Source organism: Halictus rubicundus, chromosome 8 (assembly GCF_050948215.1).
Source record: "Halictus rubicundus isolate RS-2024b chromosome 8, iyHalRubi1_principal, whole genome shotgun sequence".
NCBI classification, from domain to species: Eukaryota; Metazoa; Arthropoda; class Insecta; order Hymenoptera; family Halictidae; genus Halictus; species Halictus rubicundus.
This window is the reverse complement of record NC_135156.1, coordinates 514,115-530,301: the sequence shown is the minus strand read 5'-3', so window position 1 is coordinate 530,301 and position 16,187 is coordinate 514,115. Positions and strand designations below refer to the sequence as shown.

The 16,187-nt window shown below is 43.3% G+C and overlaps 1 protein-coding gene and 1 long non-coding RNA gene across 5 annotated transcripts in view; one reads left to right on the top strand and one right to left on the bottom strand.

Annotated features, from left to right (window-relative positions):
* Window positions 1–16,187, bottom strand: part of LOC143356654 (uncharacterized) — a 707,545-nt gene that overhangs the window by 586,116 nt on the left and 105,242 nt on the right. The window lies entirely within an intron of this gene.
* Amph (amphiphysin) overlaps window positions 1–16,187 on the top strand; it is a 271,285-nt gene that overhangs the window by 220,611 nt on the left and 34,487 nt on the right. For 2 of the 4 annotated variants that reach the window (XM_076792503.1, XM_076792504.1), the window contains exons 6-7: window positions 11,527–11,570; window positions 11,750–11,995. In XM_076792503.1, the coding sequence (XP_076648618.1) occupies window positions 11,527–11,570; window positions 11,750–11,995 (290 nt within the window). The remainder of the gene's footprint in view (window positions 1–11,526; window positions 11,571–11,749; window positions 11,996–16,187) is intronic. The other 2 variants (XM_076792505.1, XM_076792506.1) reach the window with 1 other exon arrangement.

The window sequence follows — 16,187 nt, the reverse complement described above, 5'->3', positions numbered from 1 at the left end:
TTCCTCTAATGATTAGTTTTAAATTCTTTTTCTTCAATGGATATAATGATAAGTACCGGTTTCATTTTGATAAAATATAGCAGGCCGCCGAAAATTATCGGAAAGCAGTAAAATATATCACCTTACAATTCCATTTAAAGTATATAATCAACACGGATCAGACAGGTTGTCAGTATCAATCAACGTTCGAAAGGACAATAACATATAAGGTAGAAAAGACCGCACTTGTTCAAGAAAAGGTAGATGAACTTATGTCACATCACACAAACGTAATAGTAACTTGTTCGAAATCCGGAAAGTTAACACAAGATCTTTATAAAGACTTCTTAAAATTTAATATATATATCTAATATATAAATTACTATTTAATTATTATTAATTATCATTTAATATATAATAATAGTAAATAATCCTGTTGTTAGTAAAGAAATACATGTACTTGTAATTCAAAATGCAATTTTATGCGTGAAATTAATATAAAACATAATGAAATTTAAAAAAATGCGTTAGTTAGCAGGATTTGAACCCTGGTGGTCCGGTTGAAAACTTGGCACGCTACCGTCGCGCCATACCGACTCTTGTAGCCTAGATAAAATACAGCATTACATAGGCAATAATGAAACTTTAATCGTCAATATCTCGAAAACTACTGGGTATCTGCCCCTATAGTGGTATATATTCATGAACAGGAGAACGAGATCTATAAGTGTGCAAAGTTTCAACCGAATCGGTGACCCGAAGGTCGTGGCCTCTCCTTGTAAGAGCAATTGTTTAATGCCAAATGGCAGTATTACCGAAATAACGGAATTTATAATGTTAACTTGATTCGGAGGAGACTTTAACCCGATCTCATTAGAACGGACTCTTACGAACGCGTCTCGACGTGACTCTGTACGTTACTGCACAGTTACTGACCAAAGAGGATGAAGATGAACGGGTTTATATACTCTAAAAATCAGAGAGGGTAACATTCCGGAGCATAATCATGCCTTCTACATATAAACAAAGGGGTCGGTTGGGACTGATTACAGCTCCATACGTAACACCTGAAACGGGTGATACCTGATTTCACACTGGAGCGTTTCGTTTTTTTAGTTATTAATGAAAAACATGAACTAATCAGAGCGCGGTTGATGCCCACTCTGTGACACGTCACGCGGAGCGTAGCGCGAGCGTCACGCTGTCATTGAGTTCTGAACCAGAGAAGGGGCAGAAATTGATTGTAACTCTTTGAACGTAGTCTGCAATTTCTCGGCTGATTATCCGGTGTAGCGTACGCTGAGTGGTATGCTCGAAACATTTTCTTCCTCTCGTGCGAAGATACAACCAGCTGAGTTGGCATCGGTGCGTATGATTAGGGGCTTCGGCATATCGCAGAATCGACGGGCTCGTAAGGGCTCCCCTCAGGTGCTCGAAGGATTGCTGTTGACTCGTCGTTCACTCCCAGGTTGCCTTTTTCTTCGTAAGTCGGGTCAAAGGTTGGGCAATTGCAGCGAAATTTGGCACAAATCGCCTACACGATGAACAGGTTTGCAAAAAGGATACGAGTTATTTTGTCCATTGGTGTAGCCATGCATTGGATCGCCTTGATCTTCTCAGAATCGGGATGTATGCCTTTCGCTGAAAGCACGTGTCCAAGGTATTTGATTTTCGAGCATCCGAGACGATGTTTCTGCCGATTCATTAGGTGACCAAATTCACGGAGCCTGTTGAAAACTGCCCTCTAGTCCCCGAGGTGCTCTTTCAAGTAGGAGGAAACTACCAATATATCGTCGAGATAAACGAGAATATTCTCTCATCCGATCCATGAGGCGTTGAAAGGTAGCTGGCGCGTTCTCCAATCCAAACGGCATTCGCTTGAACTGGAAAATTCCGAAAGGCTTTGTGAAAGCAGTCTTGTCTTGGTTTTCGTTTTGTACGCCCATTTGTCAATAGACAAAGGATACGAATCTGTAACGGTAACGGCGTTGAGCTTGCGATAATCCACGCAAACCCGAATACTGCCATCCTCTTGGGGCACCAAAACTACGGGTGCAGCCCATGGTGATTAGCATTTCTCGATAATTTCTGCTTTGATCATCTTCTATATTTCTTAGCGCAGCAATCTCGTCTTCGTGGTATGCATACGGCGACACAGTGATTGGAGCGTGATCCTTGGTGTCTATTCGATGGACAACGGGTCCATCGGTCTGTCCGTGGTGCTTCTGTTTGGAGTAAGCCGACGTGTTCTTTCAGCAATTTTTAGAGTTCTCGCTTCTCGTCTAGGGAAGTTCTTACCGCCTCATCCTCCCTAATTTCTTCGATGTTGACAGCAGAGATGTCCATCCTAGATTTAAACGTTCGAACGCGCCGCTTGAACAAATGATAGATGTCCGGCCAATGTGCGTTCGAGACTGGCTCTTCAATATCGGTTTCATCGCATAGGAATGCCTGGTATCCCTTCGTATCTTCGTGAAGCGGGCTCAGACATCCCGATGGTGGTTTCGAGAACCAGATCCGTCCTCAAGGATGACAGAGTTACGCCAGTCTCCTCCTTGCCGAAGTTGCACTCCCGACCGGAACTTCCCCCTGGAAATCGTGTAAATGTTTCGGTGGTCTACTAATTGCCATGTCGGCTTTTTTTTACGTAGTGGTAATCGCATTGCGGATTCCCCGCCCTCCCTGGAGAAGGAGACTGGGATATGTGGGACTCCACCCCGAAGGGGTATACCCACTAACTCCACCACGGTGACCTCCCTGAGCTAACGGGAGACTGCGAGGAACTCATATCGAAAACAATAGCGAGTTGCCGCCTCCCGAACAATGATACCCCGGAGGAAGTAAAGCTCTCTCCCCCCCCCCCAGCCTAATCTAGTAGAACACCACACGGGTCACCCACTCCAGGGGCAGGTCGGCTAGGAGCCACGAGCCCCAGATCACAACACCCCGCTGCACCTGGCGACTCCCTACTACGCTCAGGCGAAAGCGGCCCCGTAGGTCCCCGCCCCGGCCGAGGGAGGAAGTTACCGCTCGTGGCAAGAGGTGACTGAAGGCGTGTTCCGGCACACCCTGGCTCGTCCACCCCACCCCCGTAGACGCCACAGAAACGGGCGGCCAGCTGGCCGAATTGACGGCAGGAGCAATTAAGGTCATTGTATATCTCACAGGCCAGTCCGGCCGGCTTAACATTACAACCCTGGTTTTGTATCTAGCGTTTAGGAGCCGACAAGCCTGCCAGGCTTTGAAACCGAATTTCTTCTCCGGCTTGTCGGGCCTTTTCCAGATGGCCCTTGGAGAGCGCGTTGACAGTTCCATGCTGTGTATGGCACATAGTCGGGCCTGCCGTAACACTCTGAATGCGCGAATTCCCGTTTACCAACGCGACTTCCATTCCTCGTTCTAAGAAGATGTGTTTCTTCTTCTTCAGCAGGAAGCACAAGCTTTGCCTTGCAACGCTGCACTTCGCTCCCGCATCCAAAAAGACCTGTCCCTTTTCCCCGGCAATGGTGATGTCGGTCGCTGGTCGCTGCCGTGGTTGCACCGTTACAAATACCGTGCAAAATGCTGCGAACGTGGGTGGTTTGGCCGTCTTCTTACAGGGGGGGTATTTACTGCGTACAACTCCCGGTTTATCGCATCCGTAGTTTTGCAATGGAGTGCCACTTCCAGGGTGCTGCGTTCCGGCTGTAGTATGGTTCATGTAGTATGGTTCAAAACGACATTCAGCAGCGACGTGTCCTGGGCGGTGGCAAATATTGCAACGACAGTAGTCCCTGGGATATGGTTCCTGCACCAGGATGATGATGCGTTGATGACTCTCGTTGTTAACCCTGGGCCTCCCTCTCGAGATCTTCTAATTCACGGGCACGATTGATGAGATCGGTGAACGTATTCACCGATTCCTGGGAGAATCTTTTTCCGGAGCGGAAGGCGTAGGAGACCGTACATCATGTCTATTCGGACCGTCTCCGGGTTGCGGGTTTAGCAAGTTCAGGAATCGGGCCTGTTTCCAGCTAATAAAGAAATCTATCTGGTGTTCGCGTCCTGTATGGTCCGGAATAACTCCGTATATACCTGATATGCGGGACATCGAGGTGCAATGGTAGTTTTTTATCGTTTCCAGAGCTTCCTTCCACGACGAGACGTATCCTTGCACATCCCGCCACGAGGCAACTGCGTGTCCCCCGAAGAGTAATGGAACCCCATCCAATGCGTTTTCATTGCTGATATTCTCGATATTGCTAAATGTCGAGCCGTCGAAGCTTTCCTTATACTTAGTAAAACTTCTTTGCCCACCTAGTAATTTATCACTTAATGACCCCAAGAGCTATGAAAACTAGCTCGAAAAAACTGAACCGTTGAACTGGGACTCAGGACAAGGTTCCAAGGTTCAGGACGAGCCTCGGCCTGTACGTTGGGCGCCAACATTTTGTAGAGTAGGGATTGCAGTTTAAAATTCGGATTAACAGGAATCGGGATATCTGAGGACACAGGATATATTTTGCCAAATAGGTTACAAACATTAAGTTTTTTGCTCATTATACAAAATATACTTTCAAAGGAGGCTTAGCAACGAATTGTTAGAATGATCCTACAGGGTGTTTCGCTTAAAACAAGCCACCTAAATATCTCCTGTATCTCTGAAATTACAAAAAATGTTTCTGACGTAATCTAAATGTTTTCAAAAGACGAGTCAAATGGAAGAATCGTTGTTCATAAATTCTAATTTTTTAATCGTTTTTTCAAGGTTGCTCCACCAATGTTTAATAGCACGACTATGAAATGACCGTGGACTTTAAAATTTGCTACTTAATGCAGAACTTACTTTCAGCGACATATCAGATTTGAACGGTAACAGAAATTCGCCCATGAACTTGAACTTGTAAATAGACATATTGTATCTTTCCGCTGAGATTCTATCTGAGAGAGAGAGAGAGAGAGAGAGAGAGAGAGAGAGAGAGAGAGAGAGAGAGAGAGATGTATTGTATTCATTTATTGTTCCCCTCAGGGTTACAATCCCTTTACATCATATCTCCTTTAACTCGCACAATCGCGTACCACTAATGACACCGATAGAGAGAGAGAGAGAGAGAGCTACTGTCGCTTTTCATATAATAAGTATAATAACAGAAAGAGAGAGATGTATTCAAGAGAGTTTTCTCACTGCTAGATTTCTCATTGTATCGACAAGCGATCCATAATGCGTTATTCAGAACAGGAGAGAATTCAAATGGTTTTAATTTACGGTGAAGCTCGAGAGTGTCTAAGAAAAGCAATACGAATTGACGTAGTAAATTATACGACGTATTATTGTCGTATATTATACGATTACACCATCGGGCGTCCGGTTTATTTCAGCCGTACTCTTCGTCTGGAGAGGCGGCAGCGACTCAGAATGTCCCCTATTCTCATGCTCGTTTAGCGGACTTTGAAAGATCATTATAGCGCGCGTGACCCCTCCGAAGTCCTACTTTTATGTTTTCGAGGTGTAGAAACACCTCCTGATTACAAGTATTCTTTCTTCGTGAGGCTACAGTAAATGTTCAATATGATTTCCTTGAGCATGAATGCACATTTCGGGTTTCCTAATTAAATTTTTGGCAGTTCTGCTAGTGTTCCCGAGATGCGGATGTACATACATGATTGCGTTATTTTGCTTTTTAAGTCGTTTACATATCCGCGTGGTGTTTCGTACACGATATTTGTACGAAATATTACATGCGAAATGTTGAAAAATTTTTTTCCCTTTCTGACCTTGTGTGACCTTGAAGGTCATTATGTCGAATACGAATGGATTCATTTTGGCACACGCTTTCATATGTTATAAAAAAAATACATAGCATTCCATTTAAAATATTGAAGGTCACCTTCATTTCTAAAAAAATAGTGCAGATAAGGAAATTACAAACACCATTACATACTCTATTTGTGAGAAGAACGCTGGCTAGTGTTATCGTGAACACCCTGTATATTTGATCGGACCGTGAGCGAACCGACAGTCTGTACCGAGCTTAAAACTACAAAAGGCTATAGCCGGTTTTGGGGGTCAAATCTGCCCTGGAAGGGATTTTATTCCAATTTGCGCCATTCGATAGCCTACCGAAAAAGATACCTTTCAACCAAGTTTTAGCCCTATAGCTCATCTGTGAGGGTAGTTATAGAGGAAAAACGAAAATCCAGTTTTTGGCCCATTTTCCCCATTTAATGACAATTTAAAATTCTGAAAAAAATCTGACACTATTCTGATAACAAACCGCATACTTTGAATCGTTTTCAGATTTTTCCGTTGCAAACTCTGGCTGTAAAAATCGAAAAACACGAAAAAAATCGAAAAAATGCAGATTTCATATGGAAATCGAAGAGACACTAGAACAGAATTAATTTAGCAATGAGATATTGTCCTAAGTATTATGCTCAATTTTTTTCAAATTCCTGCGATTGGTGCGTCATAGTAGGAAAAAATAAAAACCACTTTTTTCGGCGTTTTTTCCGTGAAAAACTAAGTTATAATTATCGTAAAAATATATTATGTAATATTAAACATCCCTAAGTTCAGAGAAACATCGTCCAGACTTTAAAAATTGCGTAATACAAAAAACGACAATTATACTGCGTAGGATATATCCCAATATTTCGGAGGTATTTTCAACGGCGCCGGTTGGTGCCGTAGCTATGGTCTCCGACTGCGGAACCGCTGAAGACATAGTGGGGTTTGCTCATTGTTCCGGTTCGGTAAGCACTAATCAGAGTAGACTTTTAATTGGGCGGCCGAACAACTAAAAAACTGGGAAGAGCGTGTGACATATTAGCCCCTTCTACTCGATAATTTCATAGGGTGGATGATAGAAAGGCCCTTGCTGGTTTTTAACGAGTATGGAGGTTCAAAGTCGCCCAACGGTTAATTTGTGAATCCTCAAAGCATTTTCACCTCGCTGCCAGTCAGTACGTGACTTTTCGTAGTTTGGCTACAGCGATGGGCCTGTCATCGCCACTTGGCTTAATAATGTTGCCGTCCGTGTCTGGGTCCCTTCGATGCAGTCCCTTGCCATAAAACACTTAAAATCTATCGCCTCTTAGGCTACGCGCGTCCGGGTGCTTGAGACTACAGTTCAAATGGTTTGCAGATGTCTGGAAAATCCCAGGGTTCGGTCGCCAAGGATGTGTGGCCTTGGCGAACCCTTTTTTTTCCTGAGGAAATGCTTTTCGTATACCCCGGCTCCCTGGGGAGAGCCGGGGCTATGCGGGACTATCTCTGGGGAGGATCCCCAGAGCCTACCAACTAAAACCTCACGCCCACCTAAGCTAAAGGGCAGGTGCCTGGATCACGCGAGTACTCAACAGGACACCTCCCAGCTATCATCACACCCCGGGGGAGGGGTTAACCTCCCCCACTGCCTACGCTACAAGACCACGGGTGGAGGGACCCGCCCGGTTTCCCCATCCCTGGAGCCTTTGGATTGGGCTTCCCGAGCCCCAGCTCGGTCCACCCACAGGTCCCGGAGTCTTCGTGCCCCGCTCGGAGCGGTATCCCGAAGGAACCAGCCCCGGCCGAGGCAAAAAGACGCCACCACCGGAAGGAAGGGCCGTCGGAGGCGCGATCCGGCACGCCCCGACCCTTCCTTTCCCCACACCCCCCACACCCCCCCACGGATCCCCCTCCCCAATCGGGGAGGGACGGACCGACACCCCCCACACCGGGAAACTATCACGGAGGGTGTCGGCCTATCACGGGGGGAGCTATGCTCACACCCCGAGCCCCCGAATCCACCGCCCTCAATGGTGGGGGCACCTCAGGACGCGGGGAACCCCCCCGCGCCAACACTACTCTACCCCCCTCTCCCGGGGGTACCAATTGGCGCTGGGGTGCACCCCGTGCCCTCCCTGCCCTCGTCCCCCTTCCCGTGGGGGGAGCACGTGGGCGCCGGGGACGGCTCCGCGCCCACACCATCCTCGCGGAGCCCGGGTCCTGCTCCCGGGCCCGCTCGGCGGCCTCCTTCTGAGTCATTACGACCTCACAGAAGGAGGCCACCGCTCTCCACGACCCCTCGCTGTCGACCACGTGGTCGACCACGGTCGGCAGCGAGAGGTCCCACCCGCCCACTGCGTCTCTAAGGACACGGCGCGGCTCGGCCCAGGCCGGGCACTCCTCTAAGGTGTGCCGCGCCGTGTCCACATCCTCGTCGCAGTGGTGGCACTGCGTGGTCGGCTCCTGCCCCATCCTATGCAGGTACTCTCCGAAACAACCGTGACCGGAGAGCACCTGCGTGAGGCGGAAGGTCAGCCTTCCCCGCCTCCCGCACGGCCTTGGCAAACCCTGGGCCTGTTCCAACCACCCAGCCCCTGGATCTTCCCACCAAACCCCCGAAGTAGGGTTGAAACTTTAGAGTAGTGGGGAGAACCGAGGCTAGCTTATTTGTAACTCGTGTTCTCCCAGTCAGATCGCTCTAGGAAGTCCGATAGTTTTAGAAAAGTCGCCTAATTCTAATAGACCTATAGCTTGGAGAGTGACTTGGCTCCTTCCAGCAGCGTTCTCACTTGTTTAGTTTGAAATATAGTTACTTGAAACCAACATTGTAATTCATTTCCTTCCGACCGAGGAAGGTGGTCCTTCGAGAGTTTAGTAATAGTTTATTAGCGGGCACCTCGCATTGCGAACACAACACAAGTCCGAAAGATCACATAGGATCAACCGCGGACATATAACAGTATCTGTCACTTGATACGCAACTATCACGCACGTCTATGACGTATGCAACCTACACCTCTGTTGGCCGCGTTGCTGCATTTTAGGCGGATTTTTTATTGTTAAGGGGGCCGGCAGGCATTTGGCATTTTTTTCTAGACATTTTACGTCTTAAATAAGTAAGTAATCAATTAAAAATGTATACCACCGTGTTTGTACATGTCTTTGCTACGTCTGTCCAGAGCCTTTTTTTCTTTTTTTTTTTACCGTGTCCGGGAACGGGGCACGTTTTCCTATGCCATACAGAGTTGGCCGTGTTCGAAGGCCACTTGAGAGGCGCTCAAGATGCTCGCAACAAAGGCCAAGTGCCGCGCACAACAATGGGGGTTAGCTACCAGAACCCCAGAACCGTTTACTCCCCTCTTACCCCTGCGGATCCCATGGTAGAGCCGTCCGGGCCGCGGCCGGGGTGGCACGGAATATTCTTGCGAAGAATACTCAGCGACCCCGGTCGCCGTGCCGTGGCCGTGGCAAAGGGAGAAAAACATTATAAATGTTGTATTATTTAAAAAACTACTTCACCGATGATGATGACCTATCAATCGAATCTCAATGGATTTTTCGATGTTTTAAAAATTGTTGATTTTACAGACGCGTAAAAATACGTGTCCCCTTTTTTCATTAAATTATATGACTAGAACTATCACACTGAAAGTGAGTTTCTGGGAGCTTATAGTGAAAACATAAAAGTGTTTACCGAAAATGTTGTCATTTGGAAAAAATGTTTTTTTTTACCATTTATTTGGCAATTATTTTAAACAAATTCTATGTTTTCGTAGCAGGTACCTTTTTAAAAATTTGAAAAAAATTGAGGTTATAGCCCCACCATGCTAGGCTATGTATCGCGGTGCAGCGTTCACTTCGAATAATTTTAATTTCGTCAATTTTGAAGTGTCCGGTTTTTTAAAAACAGGTCCGTGAAGTGAATTTCTCTAACAATTCATAATTGTGTTAGATCATGTGGCAGTTGCATATGTACATGGTGTAAGGACGACAAGTACAGCTGCTCGGTCGCTGCTCGTAACCGCTCGTCTGCCGTCCAAAAGAAGGCAATGTCGCGGTGCAGCGTACACTTGAAACCATTTCAATTTTGCCATTTTTAAAGTGTCACCATTCTTGAGAAGCCTACCGTTAGTTGTGCCTATCCCCACCTTAGCTGCGCCCGTAGTCCCATTGTTTTGGTTTCGACGTCACCCGCTACATAGTAGTCAATATTTGGACTGCAGTCGAAAATGCGTGTGAAATGAGGCCTGCCCCTTCCAGTCTGAACCAATCAGCCGCGCATTGGTACCTCTACTCTGTCCAACGAGACGAGGCAGTGAAGTATCAGCGTGCGTCCTTTGCTAATTATCTTGGAAGGATAATAACTTCAACTCTGTCCCACTCGATTGGCTATGTTTACGTCTACTGCCTCGTCTCATTGGACAAGATATAGATACCTCACCGCATTCCTGCCAGGGAACCTTCCATCTAACCATTTTTAGGTCATTATGGACAAGAATTCAGAAGTATTCCATATACATCCTTTTTTTCGCTAGCGACCCTGGCGGCCTTAGCGTCAGAATGTCTAAAGAATATCCAGCAATTTTATGAACCTAAAATAATGAATAGTAAAATAAATAGTTTTGCGGCTCCCCGAATTACAAAACGAAATTTCAAAGAGAAAAATGAAGAAACGTAAAATACAGCCATACTTATTCAAATTTTTTCACACTTGAACCAGTGGTAAAATTTGCAAAACAAAGATATTTCTAATATTTTTTAATTAACATTCACCAAGGAAAAAATAAATTATTTGAGAAAAGCAGTCTTTTGTGATAACCCGGCTCAACCCCGCCTCCCATTTTCTCTTGGACCACAACATACTTCAATGTCATCAAAATGCGAGACATAGCCCCCAAAAATGATCGAATTCACATGGAATGATCCCCTTCCTAATGTGGATATTTCCTTAAAAAAAATAATAACTATTCTCGTTTTTACAATATATCTATTTATAATTTACATATAATATAAGGATGTATTATGCTGTTTCACCAAGAGGCAGGAAGGTTTCGTATTTCCATGGTGTTGTAAAGGGGAGATACCGATAGTTTACCTAAGGAACCGTGAAGGCCCTAAAAACATCTTTTTGTGCCACGCACAGCAGGAAACTGTCAACGCGCTCCCGAAGGGCCATCTGGAAATAGTCAAACGCTCGAGATAATGACCCAACCGGGGCGAGCAGAAATATAGACGAGGACACTGATGCTCCGTCGACTTAAACCCTACACCCTGGTTTCGAATCTAGCGGCCAAACGTGTACGGTCTCTCCCCGGCCTTGTATGGGCCGACCTTAATAATTAAAAAATAAAGCCCAAATCGCAATTTTTTTATTCTTTATTTCCGTTTTATATTGCCATGGAGGAACCACATCTTAAATTTTCTCCCACCTCTAGTCGAACACTGTATAGATTGCTTTTCGATTATTGCGATGTGTTGGTAGAAATAGTAGATAAACGGCATTTCTATTCTGATGCTGTAGGTATACATAAAATTTATTGCAGTGATACCTATTTGTTCCAAACCTATACCTAGTTTGTTGCAAACCTACACCTAGTTTGTTGCAAATATCTCGGAAGCTAAAAGCGAGCGACAGTTATATGTATACAGGTTAAAATGTTCGGTTAAAAATATTAATTTCTACAACATATTAAAAAACCATTGAAATCGGTAAGGTGGTAGCGATATCGATAATTGCCAGAAATTTTTTTATTTAAATATAGCACTGGTGGTTGTATTAAGTGGTGTTTTTCCTATTTCAGTTTAATAATCAACACACAGCCAGCTCAGAACAATATTTCTCCAGGTAAATATACCTTGCTATACTTATAGCCCTTATTCCGTATTGTCTTGCGTTTGAGTCATTTGTGTACTGATATTTTATTCTGCATGTGTGTAATGTAGTCAAGCCACATAAGAAGTTGTTGAGCACATAATTATGTGGCTAAATGTTTAGTTTTGAGTGAGCTTTATTGCGTGTTACAGCTGTGGACGACTCAGCTCCAGCCCCAAGAAACACCTCACCGACTACCCAATTAAATGGCAATGCTAACAGCAATGCTAACAGCAATGCTAACAGCAATGCTAACAGCAATGCTAACAGCAATGCTAACAGCAATGCTAACAGCAATGCCAATAGCAATGATAATTCTCTGAATAATCAGGATGCATCTCCACAAAGCACAACCGCCGTCTCCAAACGAGTCGAAGTGCTGTATGATATACCATTTGGTAAGTACAGCGTAGGAATAAATGACATTACAATTATTAGTGTTTATTGAACTATAATCTGTCAATCATATTCTATTAAACAATAGAAGAAAAGTTAAATAATGAAAGTTTCTTTTATATTATTCAATATAAAATTTTTTTATATGATATTATAATTTTATAACCATGTAGATTCACGAATTCTTATCGCGTTCGTTTTTGCGGATTTTGGAAATGTGAATGAATTGGTTAAAGGATCTCTAGTAGTATATGTACATAGACGAAAAATATTAATTTAGTTCTACCATAATAATTCGTCAAAAATTTTCTTGCACCCATAAGAAGTGTTCTGCAACTTTGGCAAGATTGAGGTTGTGCCATCGATGCCTTCAGAAAACAGAAATCAATAACATCATGGCCTAAGACTGTTAAAATAATGGAAGTCATTTATATATACATATGTATATATAAATATATATATATTTATTTATTTAAACTTTAACATTAAACTTATGGCTAGTATATTTGTTTAAACATTAAGGAAGCGGTTCCACGTGCTCTCTTATGCCGGGTCCACACTGAGTAGGACTCTTCGCGAACTGCTCGTCAACAGAAACTGCATGGCATCCACATTGCTGTTGGCGAGCAGCTCGCGAGCAGCTCGCTAGCTGTTTGCTTGAAGATTGCGGGCCGTTCGTTGTAAACCTTGCTCGGTGCACACACGAAAATTATAAAATATGTCTGAAGAAGATCTTTTACTTGTGGAGGAAAAAAAAAGCGACAATGCTGGCAAAGAAAGGTTTTCAAAAATAGACGCATTTCTGGTGGAATATGTTTAACAAATGATTTATTAAGAACGAAAAAAAATTAAGAAATTTTGCGAGATTTTCATATGAGGACTGTGAAAATTATTCAGCATAATTGGACGAAAACATCAAAGAAGGATTAGAATTTTTGAATAGCGATTTCTGCCAAAGAGAGATTATTAGTAACTTTTTAATTAGTAAATAATTGAAAGTATTTAAACTTTTTTAATAAAATTATATTTTCTTTTTATCAACTGATAGATCTTCATGTGCTTTTTAAAACAGTATTAAGGTTCTTACATCGAAAATGTATTAGGTTACGAGTTATTAATTTTGTTCCGAACTCCTCTATAGAATCGAACTGAATTGCTGTTGCAAACCAGCAGCTTCTGTTGCAGATCTGTTCGCTGTTCGTTAAAGTGCCTACACTGCAGCCAGCGAACAGCTCGCGAGCGAACACGAATGTGGACCCGGAATAATGACACACAGACACAAACACGCGTACCGACCACACACCAGTGCTCCCTCTCTCTCTCTCTCTCTCTCCCTCTCCCTCTCCCTCTCCCTCTCTCTCTCTCTCTCGCCTTGCATACATCCCTACATCCTTCTAAGCCAATTCACATCAAGTACTGCTCTACATAAATCATATTCTCAACAAAAACTTTTATATTGAAATATTTTAACGATTTTTTCATATGTGTATTTAATCGTACATGTAAATTTTGACTTTGAACTAATTGTTACTAAATCTAAGCAGCCAAGAGTTAAGTTTGGAGATTAGTTTTTTAAACATAATCCACTTTAAAAATTAAAAATTATTTTACTTGAAAATGTTAATGATAGCTACAGCGATACAAAGGTGTTTGAAGACCGGAAATAATTATTAATGATTGAATAAATCTTAGTTTCACCGATTTATTATATAGTTATTGTATAGTTTTATTAAAATGTTTACAGTAGAGTCTATGGCATGCTTGAGTCAATTGAGAAATCTTAGATTCTGAAACTTTCTTCGTTATAACTAGACTCCGGATTTTATGCGTTTATGATCAAAATGAGTATGTACAACTTAAAACAGTGAAAAGATTAGAACACTTTAAGGGACGTTACAATCCATCGACGCACGTTCTGCATCGTATACCAGTAATGCAACAGGTAACCAGTGTCGCCAAATGAGGGTAGGGAGCACGAATTCAAGGGAAAAAGTACTGTCTCAGCCAGTACCGCAGTATGCACGTCAGAAACGAAACGCGTCGCGTGACCGGGCGGTGGCGCGGCTGAAGCGTGGAGAATAGCGCGGTAGAATGGGAAGTTAGAGTGGAGTCACAAGTCTGCCTGTAGTGCCGCCAGATCGGGACTTGTGTCCCACTCCAACTTCCCATTCTACCGCGCTATTCTTCACGCTTCTGCCTCGGCTCGGTCACGTGACGCGTTTCCCTATCCACAGTGGTCCCAAATCGCCAAAACGTGGTCAAGACCTCACAACTTATTAGAAAATTATTAGTTCTGCTTGAAAATTGGTATTAGGCCGTTTTTAGGGTCGCTGATCACGATTCTGAACTTGAAATTAGAAAATTCGCTGTCCCATATTGACCTGAACGAGGGGAAACACTAATTCTCCGGATAGCAAACTCTATCCTTTGTATTGTATAAAGTAGGTATTCTATTCGCATTTCATAGTTCCCAAAGAAGAAAGAATTGAAGAATTGCTGGTCTTTTCATATACAATAAGATCCCATAATAAAAAACATAGGTTTTCATTTGAAAAAACAACGTTGACCTTCAAATGACCTTGAAAACGCTATCCAAATAAAAAACTGATACTGCCTTGGACACATGTTTTACACTTCTTTAATATTTTTTATACTTTTCGAGATACTCGGCTGGAAAGTTTTCAAACGAACAGCCGATATAAAAACAGCGTTCGTGTTTGAAAAATATAAAAAAATTTCGGATATATGATTCTTTATAAAAAAAACTGATATTCTATTCAAAATCTGTTTAAATTTTACAGAAAAACTTAGTGCATATCTCTCACAGTTTGACAAGAAATGCAAGGAAAGCACATAAAATACCTACTCTGCGTTACAAAAAACAGTGCTACTGTTATGCCGTGAAGAAAGAAGGATGGGATTCTCTCGAGAAATAGTCCTTGTCTTCTTGATAACCTGAAGTTTTTATTGAGTAGGCCACACACACGCCAACAGATTGCTTACAAGAAACTCGCGCTTACAGAAATTATGCGTCCGTGCAATAGAAGTGTTAACTCGGAAGTGATCGTCCTTTGATGAGAAGGCTCCTTATATGGCCCTTTTTCAAAGACCTTTGGAATCCTAGTATGTGTCACTGGACACGTAACTCCGCCGTTCCTAGTCCAGTCAAATAGGTGACTCAACCGGGCAGAAAGGGCGAAGATAAGGTTGGAGGATGATGCGGCATGACACTACGACCGCAATGCTCCTAGGGGCATTGCAAGATAATACTATGTATGTAGTAGAAGCTCCAACAAGTTTTAGCGTGGGACCGTGTGAGACTTGCAACTTTTACTCTAAATCGTAAAAATTTATGCCTTCACTTTTACTCCTTCTTTGCATACACAGTTATCAGTTAACAATAAACATTTGGCACTCAAACCTATGCAACTTACCTCCACAAACAGCATCCATAATGCACAATTAAAATCGAAACGTTTCAACACAATTTGTACACTGTGCACTTGAAATTCGCAATGTGCTTCACAATCTTAAAAAGGTACGGTCTAATGAACTCGAAGTTCGGACTGTGACTGTTGGTCAGGTATAAAAAAACGACCTTTTTGCTGTTTACCCCCACTTAGAAACACTCTTAGAGTAACCAATCCCATACTTAAAACTTACCTAGCTGAAAGTTCATATTTTAGGTTTTGGCCACGTTTTCCGGCTTTGGGGCCACTGTGCTGTCGTGCATACTCCGGTACTGGCAGAGAAAGGGCAATTTGTTCCCCTCAATTCGTACCCCCCGCCCCATCTGACGACATTGTCTGTCAGTCGTCTGTTCCAATCGTGCTAGTCAGCCACCTATGAATTCCAGTTCATTATTGTTTCTTATTTGCCTACTGACGGAAAAGAAGCAACGCTCGTGTGCTGTCGAAACGGACGTTGTTTAAACGCTCGTGTGCCTCCAGCCTTAATACATTTTTAGGTAATTGTGCATACAATTTTTTATTAAATTTAAATATGTTGTAAAACTCAACAGTGTGAACAACTATTTCTTAAACAAGTAACCGCCGCTCAGCCTTAGTTTCCAAGATATTTGCGAAAAACGGCCGCCACTACTGCATTGAATTTTGCCTATACGTGCACGTCCGTGGCGTGCGTATGCATCAACATGGTGCGACCGCTCGGTAACTGTTTCTACAGATATATCAC